The sequence below is a fragment of the Bos grunniens genome, chromosome 17, assembly GCF_055505025.1.
Source record: "Bos grunniens cultivar Pamir isolate PY7600 chromosome 17, Bosgru_T2T1.0, whole genome shotgun sequence".
Classification (NCBI taxonomy): Eukaryota; Metazoa; Chordata; class Mammalia; order Artiodactyla; family Bovidae; genus Bos; species Bos grunniens.
This window is the reverse complement of record NC_141181.1, coordinates 51,666,459-51,686,828: the sequence shown is the minus strand read 5'-3', so window position 1 is coordinate 51,686,828 and position 20,370 is coordinate 51,666,459. Positions and strand designations below refer to the sequence as shown.

The window sequence follows — 20,370 nt, the reverse complement described above, 5'->3', positions numbered from 1 at the left end:
CTTAACTCACATAGTTGTCACAGCCCACACGGGAAGTGGAAGTACAGGTTTCCCCATTTTCCAGATGAAACTAAAGATCCAGTGAGGTTCAATGACATGCCTGAGGTCACCAGTCACAAAGTGATAGAGCTTTGGCTTGGAGGGCTCAGGATAGGAGAGACAAGGCCTCAATCAGAACTCTCCAGAAGCAGGCAGAGCACGCAACCAGGTGGCAGGGGCTCCTACAGCAGAAACAAGGTCCCCACCACACATTCATTCATCTCTCAGAACCATGTGGCTGGGCAGGAAAGCCAGAGCGAGTCCCTTCCAGGGTCCACGACTCCCTGATATTAGAAGCAAAGCTGTGCACGGAATTAAACAACCTCTAGAGAAATACTCAGAAAGGGTGTGTGTGTGTGTGTGTGTGTGTGTGTGTGTGTAACTGCTCCCCAGTAGGAGGGATGAGCTGGGGGACACAGGGACTGCAGGCATCTGACCCCACAGATGCCAAACCAGAAGCCGCTCACGTACCCTGGCAACTCCAGGCCTTTGTACCAGCTGTGCCCTCTCAGGACTCTACCTGTGTGCCACCTCATATCAGACTCACCATCCATGCCCCCACGCCCAACCCTTATCTGAGCTTCGCCCCTTCCCTCTGTGCGCCACAGCACTTGGCTGGTCTCCCCCATTAGCCTCAATCATTTCTCAGCATTCTTGAGATGAAAGGTTTTGGTGACATGGTTCCCAGAGCCCAGTCCTATTACCTGCTGTAGGAAACATCTCTCCTGCCTTGCTCTGATCTTCCACCAGGACCAAGAAGGAAGGGAGAGGAGCAGGGTGAGAACAAGAACTGTGGACAGGAGGCTTTCGGTGCCAGGACCCCCCGCAACAGTTCATCTAATTCAGGGATAATTCTCAAAATGACATGAGCAAGACTGGTGGTCCAGTGGTAAAGAATCTGCCTTCCAACACAGGGGACTTGGATTCCATCCCTGGTCGGGGAAGTAAGAGCCCACGTGCCTCAGGGCAACTAAGCCTGCACACCACAACTACAGAAGCCTACACGCTGCAATAAAGAGCACACGCTGCAACACAGAGCCCAGGCAGCCAGATAAAGAAATAAAAAATTGTAAATAAAATGTCATGAGGGAAAAGATTTCCGTCCCCAAAGCTGACAAGGGCGGCAGAGGGGTCGGATGAAGCAGTTGGCAATGACCAGGAACTACTGGAAAAGTTGTTGGAAACTTTTTCTTAAAGTCTTGATGGGGAAAAGCTGTCTTCTTCAATGGTTTCTTCCTCAAGGTGCGGGCTTGGCTTTTATTCTCAGCAAAACTGCACCGGGCCCATGAACTGACAAAGTGTGGTCTCTCCATATAATAGAATATGATTCAGCCATAAAAACGAGTGCCGTACAGACCCATGGTACAACACAGACGAACCTTAAGAACATGATGCTAAATGAGAGAAGCCAGACATAAAACACATATCGGATGATCCCATTGATATGAAGTATCCAAAACTCGTACATCCATAGAGACAGAAAGCCGATGGGTGGTTGCCAGGGGCTGGGGAGGAGGAAGTGGCTGTTGATGGGTCACGGTTTCTTTCTGGGATGATGAAAAGTTCTCTGGAACTAGGCAGAGATGGTGCACAACTCCGTGAATGTACTAAATGCCACTGATTTGCTCACTTCAACCTGCTTAATTTCATATTATGTGAATTTCACCTCCATCTGACTAGAAGATGCACACCAGAGGGCAAAGAGTGCTTTCTGTGGTGCTGAGTTTTCCAGGAATGGGACTGGGGGAGCCCGGCTACTGGGCCTCCAGATGGTTCTCCCGGTGGCGGCTAGCCTTCATTTCAGTCCAAACCCGCAGGAGGAAAATAACAATCCAATACCTTTACCAGTCGCTAGGTAGCAGTTGGCACCATTTTCCCCGTCAGATGCCCTTGGCGTAAAAATTCAGGCCAACGTGGAACAGAAAAGCTCATTATGTAAAATTACAGACACAGAAGTAAGCAAAAGCCTTGAGGGCTGGAGAGAACCCCGTGGGGCTCCCCTGTCCTCCGTCTCGGACCCAGGAAAGGGCAGGGCCAGGCTCGGACACCCACAGTCCACTCCTCCAGTCACCACGATGGATTCCAGGACAGGCAGGGGCTTACTCAAAGGCAGAGAGATAAATAGTTCTTGTCTGGAAATGTGGAAACACAGGGAAAGCTCTTTTTGTTGACCTTGAATGTGGGAAGAGGAAGGCCTGGAATCTCAAATTGCCTTCTTGTTAACAAGACCACATGCAAGATGGCAGAGCCAAGAAATGGACAGAGACAGGAACCCAGGGACATGTCACCTCGATCAAGCTGTGCCTGAAGCCAACAATGCTGGGATTTCAGTTATATGAGCCAGGACTCCTGCTTAAGCCAGGTTTGTGTGGGTTTTCTGTCCCTTTCAGCCAACGGGGCCCCAACAGACAAAGAGACTTTCAGAAATGGTGCTGTTTGTGATGATTCTAATGTCCCCAGAACCAAGTCTGGTGAAGTTCAAAGGAAGCCTCTGATGCCACAGGACTCCAGAGGCTTGAGGGCAGGGAAGCATTATAAAACAGAACATTTTTATATGAAAAAGGAACACAGCCGGAGGGGAAGGGAGCAGTGCTGTTTAAAAAAAACAAAAAACAAAAAACCCATCAAATTCCTATCTCACGCATCCAGCTAAATTCCACACAACAGACGCAAAAAACATCTGAACTCCTTCAGAGTTGTGTTTCTCCCCTGGCTTCTTCCCTTGCCCAAAATGCGCTCATACTTTCCAAATGCTCTTAACAGCCCGGAGCAATTACAGGAGTTGGTCCAGCCAGGCCCCAACACTGGGCCCATCACTCCCCCACACCCATGAGGTCCAGGAAGGGAAGAAACAGACAGAGACAGAGAGAGGAGCAGAGACACACAGATACACACACACATCCAGGCAGAGAGAGACAGAGACAGAAGCAGAGACTGAGAAAGACTCACAGAAGGAGAGGAAGCACCCTGGGGCACTCTAAGAAGCAGAGGGATAAGCAGAAGGACTCACAGAGCCCCTGTCAGGCCCAGAGACCCTCAGAAGGACCCGCAGGCCTGAGGGCTTGGAGCCCAGTTCTGCAGAGCCATAAGGCAGGCAGCAGAGGCCTGATAGGGGCTGACCAGAGACCCGCACCAGCCAATTCTCCAGGCAGAGACAGATGTGAGCACAGGGGCATGGCCCACTCAGGGCTTTGGTCCCTCTGGGAGGACATCAAGCCTCCCTGGTTATGGCGCTGTGTCCCCCGCCACATGCACCCCGCTCCCCTACTCCCCAAGACCCTCTTCAGGGAATAGCTTTTCCAACAGCAACATCCCTCCCAGGAGGCTGAGGGGTCTCGGAATCTAAGAGGAGGATGCCAGCAAGGGGATGGCAGGATGGCAGGCTCGAAGGGCCAGAGGGACAGCCCAAGGCGGGGATAGCATCCTGGGCAGACCTGGGCCACGTGGGCTTCAGGGCCCACTTCCCACATTCCAGTGACTGCCGGCGAGTGGCTCTCTCAGCCTGGGGTCCCCTATATAAAAGGTGATTATAGGAACTTCCCAAGTGGTCCAGCAGCTAAGACTCTGTGCTCCCAGTGCAGGGGGCGTGAATCCAATCCCTAGTCAGGGAATTAGACCCCACATACTGAAACTAACGATCCCACATGCCACAACTAAGACCCAGCGCAGCCCAGTAAAAATATATACATTTTAAAAAGATGATCGCAGATCAGTCTTCATCCAACTGCGATGGCACAATGGAATCGACAGTCAGATGTACCCGGCCCACAGGCAGAGACTCCATCCATGTTAGTTTATCATCATCATCATGACCAACCCAGGAACCCCGTTTCCTGCCAGTCCCCCTACTAAAGAACCTGCGTCAGCCTGAAATCTCACTATTCAATCCCATCCAGTGTCAGGCAGAGAAGAAGATCCAGCAGGTCCGAGTGGACCACCTCCCTCCCCTGGACTGGCTCCCAGTCCCCACCCACCCCACTGAGGCTGCAGTAAGAAGAGCCCTGACCTCACTCAGCAGCTGGGCAGCCGTTAATGAGCTAACGTGTGTCCCCGCGGTCCTGAAAGACCATGACGACACCACTCAGCACGTGCAGAAAGGACATCCATCGTGCAGCCGGCCAAGGACAAGTGTGTCACCTGGCCACGGTCCCTGCTGCACCCTAGGCAGTGGCAGGGAAATGACAGCCTCTGAGGCAGCTGGCTGACCCTGGGAGACAGAAGCGTCTGAACCACTGGCTGCGATTCCTCCATTTAGATGGAGACCAGAAGAGCTTCTAGGGGTCGGTCCTGAGGTTCACTGGAATGGCAGAAAACCTCTCCCAGCAGCAAACTATGGGCGCTTTACCTATGCACATTCTCCTCCTCCATCTCAGCTGACTCTCTGATTAAAGAAGAGTGAAATGCAAGAGCCCTCCAGGGCACTATGGTCCCCAAGGGCGGGAAACACTTGGGGGCGGAAAATGGGGGTAGGGGAGATGTCCCTCTCCAGCCAAGAAACAGCCCACGGAGCCAAGCTCATCCCTAGACCCTCCTCTCGCTGCCCAGCCTCTGCACACCTTGTGCTCAGTCCCTCCTCCCAGCCTGACACACCCACCCAATTCCTTGCACCCCGCCCAATCGCAGCACCACCCAAATCCTTGGAGCCGCTCCCAGCTGGGAGCCAAGCCTTACCTTGGACAGGTCCTCAGAGCCCCCAGGCTGGCCAGCGGCCAGCAGGGGCGAGGGCCGTAGCAGAGGGTCGGGCAGGAGCTCCAGGCGAGGGCGCTTGCTCTCCAGGAACTCCATCTCTGACTTGCCCAGCTCAGGCAGGTACGAGTGGGACTCAGGTCGCAGGTGAAGCTCCTGGGACCTGTTGGGGGGGGGGGGGGGGCGGGGGGGGCGCACATGACATCACATCTGCTGCCCTCCTTGCTGAGAACGGCCATGAGCCACGCCCTCTTCCACCCTGCAAGGAGTGTCCATCTGCTCAAGGGCACACAGCGAGGCAGGACTCAAACACAGATTTGTCTTCCTCTGAGTCAGCATTCACTGACAATCTTTATAGCAAGAGAAGGTCCTGGTGACTGCCTGCTCCTTGAGTGTGGTCCCCAGAGCAGTAGCATCAGCCCCTCTTGAGGCTGATTACAAATACACAATCTTTTGAGTCCTATCCCAACCTGCTGAATCTGACTCTGCATTGAAACAAGATCCTGGGTGATTCATAGGGAAAGTCTGAAAAACACTGTGGGTCTAACACAGATGTTAACACACGTGATGCTATTTGCACATCACTCACCCAGAGCAGATTATCACTAGTCTATCCCAGCACTCTGGCTGTTCAACCTGGCCTTGCCCTCTTCTCAACTCAGCCTAGCAGTCTTACACAGAGATAGGAGCTGTCCAGCCTAATCACTTGTGACTAATTCTCCTTAACCCTCCTCCCTAGTGGACCGAGAAGGAAACTGGCTCAGAGAGGTCATGGCCTTGCCTGAGCACACACAGCAGACCCAGGACTCCTAGCGTCCACCTCCAGCCACTGCTGCTGACCAGAGAGTCTAAATGCTGCCCCTGCTGAAATGCTTTTCAGGTTCATATTTTTTTCCCCCAATAAACTCAGAATAAGAATCCAGATGCATTTCCCCATCCTCAGGCCCTGCCTGATCTGGCCCCTGTTCACCTTGCCTGCTGCATTCCAGGCCCAGGGCCTTTGCACTGGCTAAGCTGGACCACAAACACACACCAGCTCTTTCCATGTTAGTTCTTCTCCTTCCTGTCTTAGTGCCCGGGGCATCTCCTCCTAACAGCCATCTCCCTGCCCAGCAAAGCTCGAAACCCTCCCATTGGTTTCTGTGAAGTTTACCCTCTAGATCCCTAATCACCTGTTAACCCCAGCCACCCGACCTCCTTGCCTCTCTGGAACAGTCCAAGGACATTCCCCTCTCCAGGCTTTTGCACATGCTGTTCCCTTCACCTGAAATGCCTTCACCCTGCTCTCCGAATGGCTGGTCACCCCACTCTCCAAATGGCTCTCTGAATGACTGGCTACTTAGTGCCAAGTGTCTCTCCCCTGAGAGGCCTTTGCCAGCCACTCCAGCCAAATAGCAGCCCTTCCCCGCCCAGTAGGAAATAAGTCGCCTGCCCCATTTTAAAGTCATCCTGGGTGTTTGCTGTATGTCCCCTGCTAAGACCATGGGCTCCCTGCAGGCAAGGCTGTCTGTCTAGGTGCCTGTGGGCAGCCACAGCCTATAATAGTTCATCACGTGTTAGAAGCTCAAGACTCTCAAGAGTTCCCTGGTGGCCTAGTGGTTAAGGTGAACCTGCGTGGCCCAGGTTCAGTCCCTGGTTGGGAACTGAGATCTCATAAGCCACAAGGCACAGCAAAAAATAAAAAGGCTCAGGACTCTTAGCAATGAGTGCTATTACTGTCTCAGGCATCTTCAGGCTCTCTCAGGGCTCTGGCCTGTCCTGACAGCCTCAGCCCTGGCCCTGCTGGGTCCCCACCTGCCACGTGGCCTGCTCCCACCCACCTGGATTTCACAAAGGCAAGGCAGGCCCAGAGGACCTCGTCTGCCAGCTGAAGGATGGAAGAAGACTCAGAGAAAAAGGGATGATGACAAAGATGGGAGGGAGGGGGAAGGGAGCTCCCTGTGTGAAGCCAGCTGCAGGCACATGCCTCCAAATCAGCAACCCAGCCCGGCTCCCCCACTTGTAGGTGGTCATCCCCTTCTGCCTGGGCCACACACCCAGGGACCCCTGCAGGCCCACAGCGGGAAGTCCGAGGGGCCACGTGGCTCTTCCCTGCCCATCTCCAGCCCTGCCCCAGTCACAGGCTGACACACCTCCAAGAGCTCCCCACCAGCACAGGCCTCCACTTCCCCATCTGAGCAATGGATGCGCAAGCCCCTACTCACCTTTCATTCCCGGGCTGAAATTCAGACAGCAGGGAGGGCCTCCTTCGCTGGGGCTGGATGATGGAGCCAGGCGACAGGTGAGAGGTGTAGTCACGGGGGTGGTGCGGATATTCGAGCAGCCCAACATCCTGCAGCAGAAGACAGGCCAATGAGCACCCACCCCACTGTGGTGCGACCCACACAGCGACCCAGGCCCAGAGCCCCCTGCCCGGTGCTGCTCCTCCACCCGGGGAGCCTCCCACGTCCTCTCCCAGCCCTCAGTCCCTGTCCTGCCAGAAGGCATTCCTGGGGCCAGTGGCCACCAAGAAGTGACCCGTTCAGCTAAAGGGCGCCCCACCCTGTCCCAATCTCCCAGTCCTGCCGTCTTTCCCTATGAGACGACCAAGCCCATGTGTTAGCAGAGAAAACCGGAGAAAGGCACAACCTGCGTGTCTGTCTCCAGTGCAGGAGACACAGCAAGACATGGGTCAGGGGAAGTGGGTGACGCAGCAAACACTGACAGTCTGCAAGGCTCAAATACCAGGTTCCAAAACAAAGCACCAACGTGGGAGTGCCCCGTTTGCAGAGAGAAAACCCACACACGTGTGTCGCATACACAGGCACAGTTCAAAGTCAAAAGGATAAACTCCAGGCAAAACCCTCCTTCTTCAGTAATGTGCCATCATCACCCATTATCATCTGGGGGAAAACAAAACACTAACGAATTAGATGTGCTCCGATTAGCAACTACACGCTGACTGGAGACACATTAAAATGTTAAAAAAAAGAAAGACTGAAACAAGAAGTCTTTCAAAGGAGAAAACAGGACAGGCTTCCTACTCGTACCAGTCCAAATCGATTACTTCTGTCTGCCGAGAACATTCACGCTGTGGGTGGCAATCAGCTAGTGATGTCTGGCAAGAGTAAGGCTTGGGAAAGCGTGGGATGGTAGGTGATTTATTTTCTTCTTGGCACCTTTCTGAATTCTCCCAATCTTCCATAAAAATCTAGTCATTCTTTTGCTGTCTGGCTTATTTTTTTAAAAGCTGTTATTTCTGCAAAGAGAATTAGATGATACCACGTAGGTGTGTTGGGAATGGATGTGTTTCAGACCCTCCAAAACAACAGCATGTAAGAGGCTGGGAGGCTGGGAAGCTGGAGGGGATGAGTAACTAGAATCAAGAGGGATCCTGTCAACTTCAGAGGCTGGAAATGTTGAGGGAAGGGCCTTCCTGGGCAGCCCAACGTGGAAGCAAGAAGCTACAAGGCCTCAGGCTAGAGGTAAGTGTCCATCACTCAAACCCTCTGAGCCTCAGTGTCTTCACCATTAAAATGGATGCCTGAATTCCCTGGTGGTCCAGTGGTTAGGACTCCACTCTCCCACTGCAGGAGCAAGGGCTCTCTAGTCCCTGGCCAGGGAACTGAGATTCCCGCGTGCCACATGGCGTGCAAATAAAAGAAAAGAAAACTGAAATGGATGCTTGACCTGGACTGAAGGAGGCCTCTGTGCCTCCAACCACAAATCCCCCTTAGCTCTCCAAGGATTTCCCTCAAGGCTGACGGCAGCTTCCAGGAGGCAGAGGAGGGCTCGGCCTCCCCCGAGCTTCCCCACACTCCAGGATGTCCACCAGGTGCTCTCAAAGGGGGAAGTAGAAAGGGCTGGGGGGAGTGGGTGGCAGCCTCTGGGATCCCACTGGCGAGGCTGCCAGGCACGGATCTGGTGTGCACACGCGCGCCGAGGTGTGAGAAGAAATCCGCGCTGCAGTCTGCCAGGAGGAAAATTCCCTCTCACACAAAAGCAAAATGAACAAAGCCACAGAAAGGCAGACAGTCCAATCCCTCGGGAGAGGGCCCGGGCAGGATGGCGTGCCTACCGCCACCAACTGAGGCGGAGAAAGGCACGTGGCGCCTGGGGCCCCTGAGGCAGGGGCATGGGGCGACCACTGCATGAACCCTTCTGGCCTCAGTTTCCCAGTTTAAGAGTCAAGCAGGATGAGCTTAGAGCACAGTCCCTCCAAAGACCATCTTGGGGGCCACCCACATTGATCTCTACCCTAGGGCTCTGAGTCCAGGGACCCCAGAGGGTGCCTCGATCTTTATGGAAAGGAAAGAACTGGGGAGACCCCAAGAGAGGCTGAAGGTGAGACTCATTGTGATCCTAGGAGCCTGAAGACACCAGGCACGCTGGCTGGAACCCTCCAGACACGTCTCGCAACATGAGAACCCTCCACGTGTTTCAAACCATTCCAGCCCCGCCCGCTGCCCCCATACATGTATGTGGCCCAAGCGGGCTCCTGAGTCCGTGACCCTTGGTCTGGAAGGAAGCGCTGAAGATGAGCAGATTCAGATCCTTCTTGAGAGCCTGTTGACAGCACCGCAGCATCTGAGCGCATGGCCGGCACAGTCCTGCCGGCCTCGGCCTAAACCCGTCCTCACGCCCGCAAACTGGGTCACGTGCAGAAGGCCCATGTATCCATTTGTGACAAACTGGAAATGAAACAGACCGATCCTTCCCACAGAGAGCCTGATAAGCACTGATCTGGGGCCAACGAGGCCCAAGGCCAAAGCCAGGCTCGGCCTGTCTCATCAAGTGTCACTGGCACACGGCCACAGCCACTCCAGTACGTGTTGGCTGAGCTACTTTTCGCGCTGGGACAGCAGCAGCCACGAGTCATTGTGACAGAGACCGCATGGCCCGAGAAGTCTGAAATATTTACAGAGAAGGTTTGCCAACCCCTCCTCTGGAGGAAAAGCCTGCCGTGTACCCTGGGGGCCACTCGGAAAAGGATGCTAACGGGCACGTTGTTGTCATGACAGCAGCAGCATCAGTCATCAACACAGCACTGTATCAGTCACGCTAACCTTCCCAGGCGTTGTGCACAGGCCTCAGCACGTGTCAACTAACTTGATCCTCAGAGGCTTAAAGAAGCTACCTGCGATGCAGGAGACCCAGGTTCGATCCCTGTGTCAGGAAGATCCCCTGGAGAAGGGAATGGCTACCCACTCTAGCGTTCTTGCCTGGAGAATTCCATGGACAGAGGAACCTGGAGGGTTACACTCCATAAGATTGCAAAGAGTCGGACACGACTGAGTAACACTTTCAGAGGCTTATGACTACCCTCACCCAACCGACAGAGAAACCGAGGCAAGGGGTGGTCAGGCCACTAAACTAGAGTTTCACAGCTAGGACATCACTGAGGCAGGACATGAATGCAAGGGGTTTAGCTTGAGACCCTGTGCACTTAAACGCCCTTCTAACACTAAGGCACAGAGAGATTAAGTAACTTGTCCAAGGCCACACAGCAGGAAGGAGTGGCACTGGGATTCAGACCCTGTGTCTTTGGGCTTTAACGCATTCATTCAGCTCAAGGCTTGAAGGAACTTAAGAGAGCTCAAGAGGTCCCAGGGGACCTGAGGGAGACAGCAGAATCGAGGTGGCTTGTAGAAAGCAGGAAAAGAGACAAGAAGGGGAGAATGTGTTGGGACCCTCAATCCTGGGAGACCGTCAGACTCCAAGACCCTCGGGGGAAAATGTGGGGTCCTGATACTGTGGGGAAGGAAAGCCAAGACCACAGAGATGGTGAGAATAGGACACAGAGAGGTTGTGTGGGAGGAGCAGCTGGGACTGAGCAGGCCACGTGCACAGCACTATGGAGAGAGGCTCTGAGCGTGCCTGACGCCAGACCGGAGAAGTACACTTGAATTAAGCCCTCCACCTGAGCCAGGCATAACACAGCAGGCGGCCTGGAGATGACGTAGGTGGAAGCACAGGCCAGCAGAGGAGGCTGCTCCCAGCCCCCTCTCAGAATCCAGGCCCTCTTCAGTCTCCCGCCAGCCTCCCAGGAGGAGAGAGAACCGCCATGTGCAGACACGGCCCTGGGCACCTTGCAGACATCTGCCGGTGATGCTCAGACCCACAACAGCCATATCACAGATGGGAAAACTGAGCCTGCCCCACGCAGCCCAATGTCACTCAGCAAGTTGGGAGGGACAGGAATTCAAAGGCATATCTGGGCATTCTTGCCCTGCCCCTCATCCCAGCATCCCTGCCTCAACTATTGTACAAGGCGCTGGGACCCTGGGTCCCCATCTGGCCCTTGAACCGGGCATTTGTCTCTCTGTGCCTTTATTCCCCTTATCCTTCACCATTTGTCTTTCAAAGACTCGGGGTGGAGGAGGGAATTCTCAGAAACTCTGTACAATGGCCTGACAGTAAGGGGTTAGGGGCTCAGGGCTGCAGGGGGACCCCCAGATTACAGTCCCAATGCTCACCTCCCACCTGCCAAAGAAAAGCCCTGGACATATGCCTGGGAGAGCAAGACCCCACCACCTGCCCTGGACACCCAGAAATCTTGCTTTTAAAGCCTTCCCAGTAACAAGCAGGGGCCCGCAGCTGGGCCGCCCCAGCGCCAGGCAGGGTGGTCAGGAAGCGGGGCCCCACTGCGGTCACCACACAGGATAAGGATGCCCCACCTCGTAGCTGTCCAGGGCCCCGCCCACGCACGGCCTCAGCCTCCTGCCCGGAGGAAGTGACCACTTGGTTCTGCCCAGCCACACCCTGCATCACTGGCAGTCCAGCAGGAAAAACAGAAAGTGTCTGAGATCAGGTGGTGACTCCAAAGGACTGCAAGAGGGCCGAGCTGGGGCAAAGGAAGGGTGGGATGGCAGGATGGCAGGGCCATGGGGACTCAAGGACTCACCCAGGGGGTGGGGTGGGGGGGGGAACCTCCCTGAGGGGGAAGGGGGAGGGTCCCCAAGGGGAAGGGGGAGGGGAGGGCCCCCGCCCCCCGCCAGGCAGCTCTAATGACGATGACAATTTTGCAATTGGACACATGTGCCATAATGCTGTTCCACAGATCATCACGTTTCATCCCCAGGAGAAACCAGGCAACAGATGCTCTCATTACCCCATTTTATGGATGAAAAACCAAGACTCAGAAGCGTTACATAACCCATCCTATTTGCTCACCTGCAAAATGTTCACCCTGGAGCAAGGGCAACTGTATACACAAAGAGCATAAACAAAACCCTCGCCCTAGGGACTTCCTTGGTGGTCCAGTGGCTACGACTTCACACTCCCAGTGCAGCGAGCCTGAGTTCGATCCCCAGTCAAGGAACTGGATCCCACATGCTGCAACTAAGACCCGACATAGCCAAATAAATAAATACTTAAAAAAACAAAATAAAGCTTGTCCTGCAAGCACTCAGTGGATGAGAACACTTATTTTTGCTGTTGTGATCATGACAAAGCTGATGATGATACATAATAAATGATCCCCAGGAGCATAGTCCTGGGCCCTGGGCACACAGTAGGTGACCAATAAACAGAAGCATCTTTTTCACAGGGGCTCAGAGTCCTTCCCTGGTGGCTCAGTGGTAAAGAATCTATCTGCCAATGTGAAAGATGCAGGTTCAATCCCTGGTCCGGGAAGACCCCCTGAAGGAGGACACGGCAACCCACTCCAGTATTCATGCCTGGAAAATCCCACGGACAGAGGAGCCTGGCGGGCTACAGTCCATGGGGTCACAAACAGTCAGACACCATTTAGCGACTAAGCATGCATACACACAGAGTCCTGAAGCTGAAGCCGACTCTGCCTCCTCACAGTGATTGAACCTGAGGCCTATTATTTAACCTCCCAGCCTCAATCTCCTCGTCTGCACAATGGGAGGATAAGGTGAGGTGCTCTTTCATTAGGTTGTTTGTGAGAATTCGACCACTCCATCCAGAATGTGCCTGTTGACCACAGCCAGCTCTCAAAAGCATCTTGGGGCCCAAATTCTCAAGAGGCCCTCAGGCTGGGTCAGTGGGCTCATATGCAAAAACATCTCGATCACGGAGGATGGAAAAGCCCTCCCATGCTATTTCCTTTCAGCGTCTCAGGAGGAGGGACCACGCCACCCGAGAAGAACACACACAGCATGTACAAGCCGGGGCCAGCACAGCCAGCTTCAACCCCGGCTGTGACTGCAGATCCTCACAGTCCCTCGCTGAGTAGCTAGGAGGTCCAGCAGGCGACACCCAGGACTCTGAGGGCCCTCTGGCAAGCCCCTGAAGATGCGGTATATAGTAAGTGCCCAATAAGTGCCAACAGAGCAGAACCAAAGCTCATCCTCGGCGCCACAGGCAGCTACAGGTGAAGTCAGGAAAGGGGGCCCCCACTAGGAGCTGGACAGAGTCGGGTGCCACTCAGCAAAGCTGATCAAGGAGACTTCTCTGGTGGTCTAGTGGTCAGGATTCTAGGCTTCCAGTGCAGGGGGCTAAGGTTTGATCCCTGGTTGGGGAACTAAGATCTCACATGCCACATGATATGGCCAAAAATTTTTTTAAAAACCTGACCAAGGTCATATCTGCTCCCTCCCCAGCAGGCTACCACCCCCAACATTGGGGCAGCTCTCCCATGAGCAGAACCAACCCCCTGGACCTCCCCCCCCATCGCTGCCCCGCTCATATCAGAGATTCAGAGAATGACACGTGCTGGCCTTGTCATCTGGAAGCTCTGAGCATCACTCAGTGAATAGGTTCCAGGCCCTGAGGATTGAGGAGGGGAGGGTCTGCGAGCCACAGCCCCCAGGAAGTCACTTCAATCCTAAAGCAGGGGAGCCTGGTTGAGGCTGGGCCGACAGTGTATACAGCAGGAGCTCCACATCAACAAGCAAACCCCACAGCAGACCCAGAGGCAGGGATTGCAGCTCAGCCTGGCCCTGGACTCCACCTTCCCAGCTTTAAAGTGGGAGCTAAGAGATTTTCCCAGATGTCCCGAGGCCTGGCAAGGCCACAGATGTCAGTGGTATCTGCCCTGTCACCCCACTTCCCCACGGGGACAGTGAGCCCTGGCTGGACACCATCGGAGCCACACAAGCGCCAACTCCAGGGAGAAACAGAAACCCAGTGACAAAAGAAAACTCCAAAGGTGACCCCAGGCGAACATCCGTGCCCCTTACCGTGTGCGGCCGGGCGATCTGAACAGGGTAGGAGATGCCGTGGGGAGGGTAGCGGGGCTCGGCGGCCCGCCACGTCTGTGCCACAGGCTGCGTAGATCCCGACATGGTGGTGGGCGTCCAGAGAGGCTCTTGGGCCCCTGTAATCTCCCTCTCAATGGTCAACAACGATTACAAGCCAGTCTTCGTCATCTGCTTGCAGACCACCCTGTCCCAGGCACCTGTGAGAACAGAAAAGAAAGCAAGATCAGCCATGGGGCAGCTGCTCCTGGCAGACCTTGGAGGGGCCCCAAGTCCTTCCTGTGGCCCCTGTGAGGGAGCGAGGGCAGACAGGGGTCTTCCAGGACCCTCCTCCATGCCACTGGCACGCTCCCTGCCCACTGACAGCAGAGGGAGACACCAAGTGGTGTTTGAGGCCCCTCCAAACCACAGGCCAGGCCAGCAGCTGCTGCACACGCCACGTGGATGACAGTCGTGCCCTCCCCCACTGCTAAGGTGCTTTCTCAGCAGGCATGGGAACCCCAACTCTACAAGTGCTGCCCTACCTCACTTATGGCCCCCAAGCAATCTCAGCCCACCCAACTGCACCCCGTGGAACCCCAACTCTGCGGACACTGTCCTCACCACCCCTGTGGTCCCCAAGAACTCTCAGACCACCCAACCTCACCCCCATGGAACCTCAACTCTGCGGACACTGACCCCACCACCCCAACGGCCCCCTAACACCCTTGACCCACCCAATCTCACCCCAAGTCCTCTGCCACTTTGAGTCACCAGGGCAAAGTTCCCCAAAAGCACCTGGCAGCTCAGTCCCAGGAGGGGACAGGTCCACACGAGCTTGGGGGGACGGTGGTGAACAGGGTCAGCTCGGGAAGAACGCAGGTCACAGTGTGACCATGGGCAGAGCTGGGCCTGCCTGGGCCTCCTGGTGACCCTCGGGTGGGGGAGTGTGACACCGCGATGGGGGACAGGACAAATGTGAGGTTGGCCGGGATGTGAGCTGAGAGCGAGGGCACTGGGAACCCAAGGGCCACATTGGGGAAACAGCCGAGGACACGGCCCCAAGGGGGCCCCAGGCAGCTCCTGGGGGCCAGGGGAAGGATAGCCTCTGCAGGGGAGAAACCACGCCTGTGTCCGCAACGGAAGGAATCTCAAGAAACAGTCCACTGGCTTTCCAGATGGAAAAACTAAGACTCAGAAAGAAGAAAGGACTCCAGGCAAGAGAGCAAGAGAGCCTGTGGCCAGAAGAGGCCTTTGCCCAGGAATCTCTGGGGGGCCCCCCCTCTCCCCAGGCCCCTTCTCTCCCTTCTTTGCTGGCCACTGCTGCAGGCAGCCTCCCCAGGATTGTAACTGGTTCCTCCACGCAAGCCAGGATTGAGAGCCTGGCAGGTCCTGGGCCCCCTCCACACTGGGCCACTCTGAAAGGGGGTGTCCACTCAGAAACACCAGCACCACACACAGGAGGAAGAGGGTGGTTAACAGAACAGAAGGAAAGACCTGGGAGGTTGGGGGCAGCTCTGGTGATGTGGAATCTTCTGCTTGTCCCTGTAGCTAAGAGGACAGTGCCTTCTGAAAGGGGAAGGGAGGAAGACCATGGGTTGTTACATTTGTATTGTTTAAGAGCCAAATAAATCATACCCAACATCAAAAATAAAAGAAAAAGAGAAAAAGGGTGTCCATCAGGCCCCCACCAAGTGCAATGCCCCACTCACAGCCCCTCCTCAAAAGCTGAGGAAAATCCAAGATGGTGCAAGCTCTCAACACCTGGATGTCCCCAGGTAGGGCTGGGGTTGCACCTCACATGTACCCCCTCAGCTCCCTGAAATTTCATCACAATGTCCCTCATCACCCTGCCCTCCACTGACGACCATCCTTCTCCAAGGGCATGGACACCCCAAAACCCTCCACTGGTGCTCTGCCCACTGAAGATCTGATGTGGAGGGATGTTAAGAGGGAAGAAGGAGATCATGGTGGTCAGAAGAGGAACAAACCCCTCTCCCCTCCATCTGGGGGCCCTGACTGCTTCCTGCTCTCCACCCCCATCACCTGCTACAGTAGACTTGACTTTCCTTTCAGGAACCATCTTCCCTCTCCAGACTCCAGGAGTGATCACATGATCCAGGCCTGGCCAATCAGATTCCTGCTTCCCCTGGACCAATGATTGGCTCAGGGATTGGCATGTGACCCAATATGAGCCAATGAGAGTCGTTGGGTCTTGAGACTTTGAGAAGGAACCAGAAAGAGGCACTCTCCACTGGGGCTGTAAGCTAGGAGGATGAAACCTTGGGGGTCTTGTGGGGCCACTGCATGGCAGAAACCTATCCAAGAACATACCCCTAGACAGGCAAAAGTGAAGGGTGGCGAGAGAACAGTCGGGTCCTGATGACAGCCATGCCTGAAGGCAGCTCAAAGCTTGCTTCTTCATTCAGGGAAGTCAAGGCTCTCCTTCTATGCATTTTGCTTTGGCCAGCCCAACCTGGGTTTCTGCCACTTGCCATCAAAAGTTCTGACTCCTCCAGAGCACGAAGGAGTCTTGGAGCAGGCAACCTTTCCATCGGGTGCTGTCCAGCCTTCTACCACTGCAAAGCCAAAGAATTCAGAGCCAAAACTGCCACCCTACAACCACTGTAGGAGAAAAGCCCATATGGACTTCTCCCAGCCATCGAGACAGGATAAACCGTGTAACTCTTAAGAACGTGCGAACAAGTCTCACCCAGCAAACGGGAGCTACTACGACTACAACCACTAGCACTGTCACTGCAGTAGCCGCAGCCCGGTGACAGAGATGTGGAAGGAAGACCAGGCACACCAAGAGCAATTTGGCATCTGTCCTGGAGCCCAGAGACAAGAGACTGGCCTCCGGAGAGGGGTCAGTTGTGGCCACCAGTGCTGGACCCAGTTCCAGAATTCCTTTTGTCCCAGCTTGTCACAAAGCCCAGCAGACCCTGGTGGTCCGATGCAGCAAAGCCAATTCTATCCCAGCTTCTCTCTGGGTTTTAAACCCAGAGAGGCCAGCACGAGGACGAGGCCAGCAGCTGGGCAGGTAGAAGTCAGTTCTGCTTGCCTTTCCTCCCAGAGCACCACGGGCAACTTCCAAATTGCTCTGTGGCTTTGCATTGCACAAGGTGGTGAGAAGTCTGATGTCCCCACAGCTTTTCTACCCTTCTTTGTCTAATGAAATGCCGACTAGGGATGGCAGCCCTGGACAGGTGCTCACATTGTGGACTGCACAAGGGCTCCAGAAGCCAGGGGAGTGACACCTTTTCAAACCAGCCCTGGAGAATCCCTGGCCACCTCCCCCCACCCTCCTCAAGCCCAGCCTGGCTGGCTTCCCACTCCATCAACACAGAGCATCCACCACCAAGGGGCTGCCACCCCTGCCACCCACCTGCCAAAGGCACTCCACCAGCTCCCTGGTCCAGCATCCTCAGATGCAGGTTGTCCCCAAAGCCAGGGGCCCCTTGGGGCCTCATGCTGCTTACACTCACCACGAGCTTATTTCAATAAGCTCAATTTCTATCCCTCCCAACCTCAGCCACATTTTTTTGCCAACTTGAAAAAAAAAAATTTTTTTTAGGAGAATAAGTCTGGCAGCTCCTCAAAATGTTAAACATAGAATTACCGTATGACCCAGCAATTCCACTCCTAGGCATAGACCCAAAAGAATGGAAAACAGAGATTCAAACAAATCAGTGTACACGCACATATTCACAACACCACTATTCACTATAGTCAAAGGTGGAAACCACCCAAGGGTCCGTCAATGGACAAGTGGATAAATCAACGGAACACAGTCTACCCCTATGATGGAGTATGATTCAGCTCTAAGAAGGAACAAAACACGGACACCCACCACAACGTGGATGGACCTTGCAAACAGGATGCTGAGTGAAAGAAGCCAGACACAAAAGGACAAACACTGGATGATTCCATTGATGTGAGATGTCCAGAACAGTAAATCCACAGAGACAGAAAACAGGTTGGTGGTTGCCAGGGGCAAGGGGTGGGATGGAGGTGGGGAGGGTGCTGATAGATGTAAGGGTTACCAGGCAAGTTTTGAAACTAGATAAAGGTGGTGTTTGCATAACATCGGGGGATTAAGTTTTTACTTCATCAGCAATGTTGGGAGGTGCAGAACAAGAAAAAGTATACATTGCTTCACCAAAGACAAGGGTGCAGGGAGGACTTTCCTGGTGGTTTAGTGGTCAGGACTCCACGATCCCAATGCAGGGGGCCCAGGTTCGATCCCTGGTCAGGAAACTAGATCCCACATGCTGCAACTAAGAGTTTGCATGCCACAACTAAAGATCCCACGTGCTGCAACAAAGTTCGAAGATCTCACATGCTGCAGCTAAGACCCGGCGCAGCCAAATAAATTAACATAAAGACAAGGCGAGGAGAGGATGAGCGAGACCCATGGGGCAATGTAGGGGGTCCCCTGAATCTGGCCTTGGCTGAACGAGGTTCTGAGAACAGGATCCAGGTTAGAGCAGGAAAGCGATGCAGTGGCCCCAACATCACTGCAGTCCGGGGCTTTGGGGTCAGGAGGGGATGGTGGCATCCATTGTTCTCCAGACACTTTGAGGTCCCCACTCAGAGCTCAGCCCCAAGCTACTGAATGAGGCAGGGTCCAGGCCACAGATGGTCTTGGCGCTCCGGCAGGGTGCGGCAGAGAGCAGACAAGCAGTAAATAGTGACCTCTGAGTGCAGGCTGGGGGCTCTGCAAGCCTTGAGGAGGGCAAGAGGGAGCCAGGGAGAACCTCCTGGAGTGTGAACAAGACACAGCCGGGGGAGGGGTAAGTAGATGGGGCTCTAGGCAGAGGCCACCACCTAAGCAAGAGCCCAGAGACCAGAACAGGCACTGTGTGCTTGAGAAATTCCTCGAGTCATTCAAGGCCCATGGGCCACGGAAAGGGTGGATTTTTTTTGAAAGGCAGTGGGGAGCTACAGAAGGTGGTTGACGAAGAGAGGAAAGGGCCGGAGTGTTTGATAAGCAGGCGCCGTGAAGAGCAAGCGTGGAACCAGGAGGCCAGGGTACGGGGGTGGGGGGGTTATCACAAGATACGTGAGATGATGCTGTGGGATTGGGGCAGCAGGGACCAAGAAGCAGAAGCAGACTGTGTGGAAGGTGGGAAGGAGACTGCCGGCCTCAGAAACACCTTGCTCTGGGGGTGAAGAAGGCCATGCGTTCCCCCAGGGATGGGGGCTGTGGTTCCCCTCCTCTGGCAAGACGCCTCGGGGCTCTGATCCTCTATTTCCTCAATGGCAGACGGGAAGCATGCGTGTTCCTGCTCCACGGACCCAGGAGGACAGCATGCTTGTGAAGTGATGCCTGGTGAACAGAAGGTGCTCAATAAGGCAAACTCACCCAGGTCAGCGTTCCAGGGAGAAGAGGGGGTGCTCTGGTGAGGTTAAGGGCTTGCTTCACCAGGCGGCGTAGGACACTCCTGAGCCCCATGGGACGGGGAGACCGCAAGCCCCGCTGGGCCTCGCACATCCAAACCACAAAACACGGCGGGGGCAACTGCCCTGCTGCCCTGCGGAATCAGCCTGAGGAAGGCTGCAAACTGGGGCTCCCATGCACATGGCAGGGACCCCCAGCACGCCTGCCCCAGAGGAGACACCTGGCCAGAGCCAGGAAGCTGCCCTGGAGAGCCCTATAGGCTGTGGCTCTGATTTGGCAGCCACCCCACAACGCTGCCAACCCCACGTTCCGCATCCACAGAGAGAACTCACCACTGCCTTGGATTCTGTGTCTGCCTCTGCGGCCTCCCGTGAGCCTAGCACAGCACCGGGCACACAGCAGCTGCTCAATGAATGAACTTCTGGGAGATGAACACCAGTAATACGAGGTGAGGACAGAGCCCACCACACCCGCATCCTCAGTCCCCAGCCCTGCTGGGGAGAGGTCTCTTTCTTTGGGTGGGGGAGAGTAAGTTTCCATCCTGCCCTGACATCCCTCTTAGGCCCCAGGCAAGACAGCCAGGGAGGCCATACCAAGCACACTCCGTGGACTTTTCGTATCCCAAGCAGCCTGGCTCATAGGAGGGTGGATCACGGCTGCCGGGGCTGGGATGTCTCTGAGAGCTCAGGGAAGTGGGGGGATTGCTTGTTAAGAGCCCAGAACTGAAGCTGAAATGTGCCTGGGACCCTTCAGACCTGAGCCTTGGAAGATGAAAGGGGAGCTGTCTGCACAGCACGTGCCTGACATTTTCTTGGAGCTAATGGGCACCCACGCTGGAAATTGCAGCGGGTGGAGGAGCCTCAGAATTTAAAATCAGCTGCCAGGCAGGAGCGAGGAGGCCCCCAGCACAAGCACACGAGCACTCGTCAGAACCCTCCACTGAGCTCAGAGCAGCCACCAGTCTCACAGAAGGGACATGGTCTATGACACCCCCATCCCCACCCAGACTGTCTCGGGTCAGAGACACACAGATGATCTGGGAGCCTGTAGGCAGAGGCCTCGTTGGTCTCTTCAGTGTCTGACACACAGTTGTTCAGTCACGAAGTCCTGTCCAAC

The 20,370-nt window shown here is 55.0% G+C and overlaps 1 protein-coding gene across 22 annotated transcripts in view; it reads right to left on the bottom strand.

Annotated features, from left to right (window-relative positions):
* The window catches only part of NCOR2 (nuclear receptor corepressor 2), a 236,352-nt gene that overhangs the window by 144,817 nt on the left and 71,165 nt on the right, over positions 1 to 20,370 (bottom strand). For all 22 annotated transcript variants that reach the window (XM_086347286.1, XM_086347298.1, XM_086347301.1 and 19 more), the window contains exons 2-4: positions 13,854 to 14,071; positions 6,930 to 7,057; positions 4,711 to 4,888 (exon numbers count right to left, since the gene is read on the bottom strand). In XM_086347286.1, coding sequence (XP_086203412.1) covers positions 4,711 to 4,888; positions 6,930 to 7,057; positions 13,854 to 13,958 — 411 coding nt within the window. In that variant the 5' untranslated portion in view covers positions 13,959 to 14,071. The remainder of the gene's footprint in view (positions 1 to 4,710; positions 4,889 to 6,929; positions 7,058 to 13,853; positions 14,072 to 20,370) is intronic.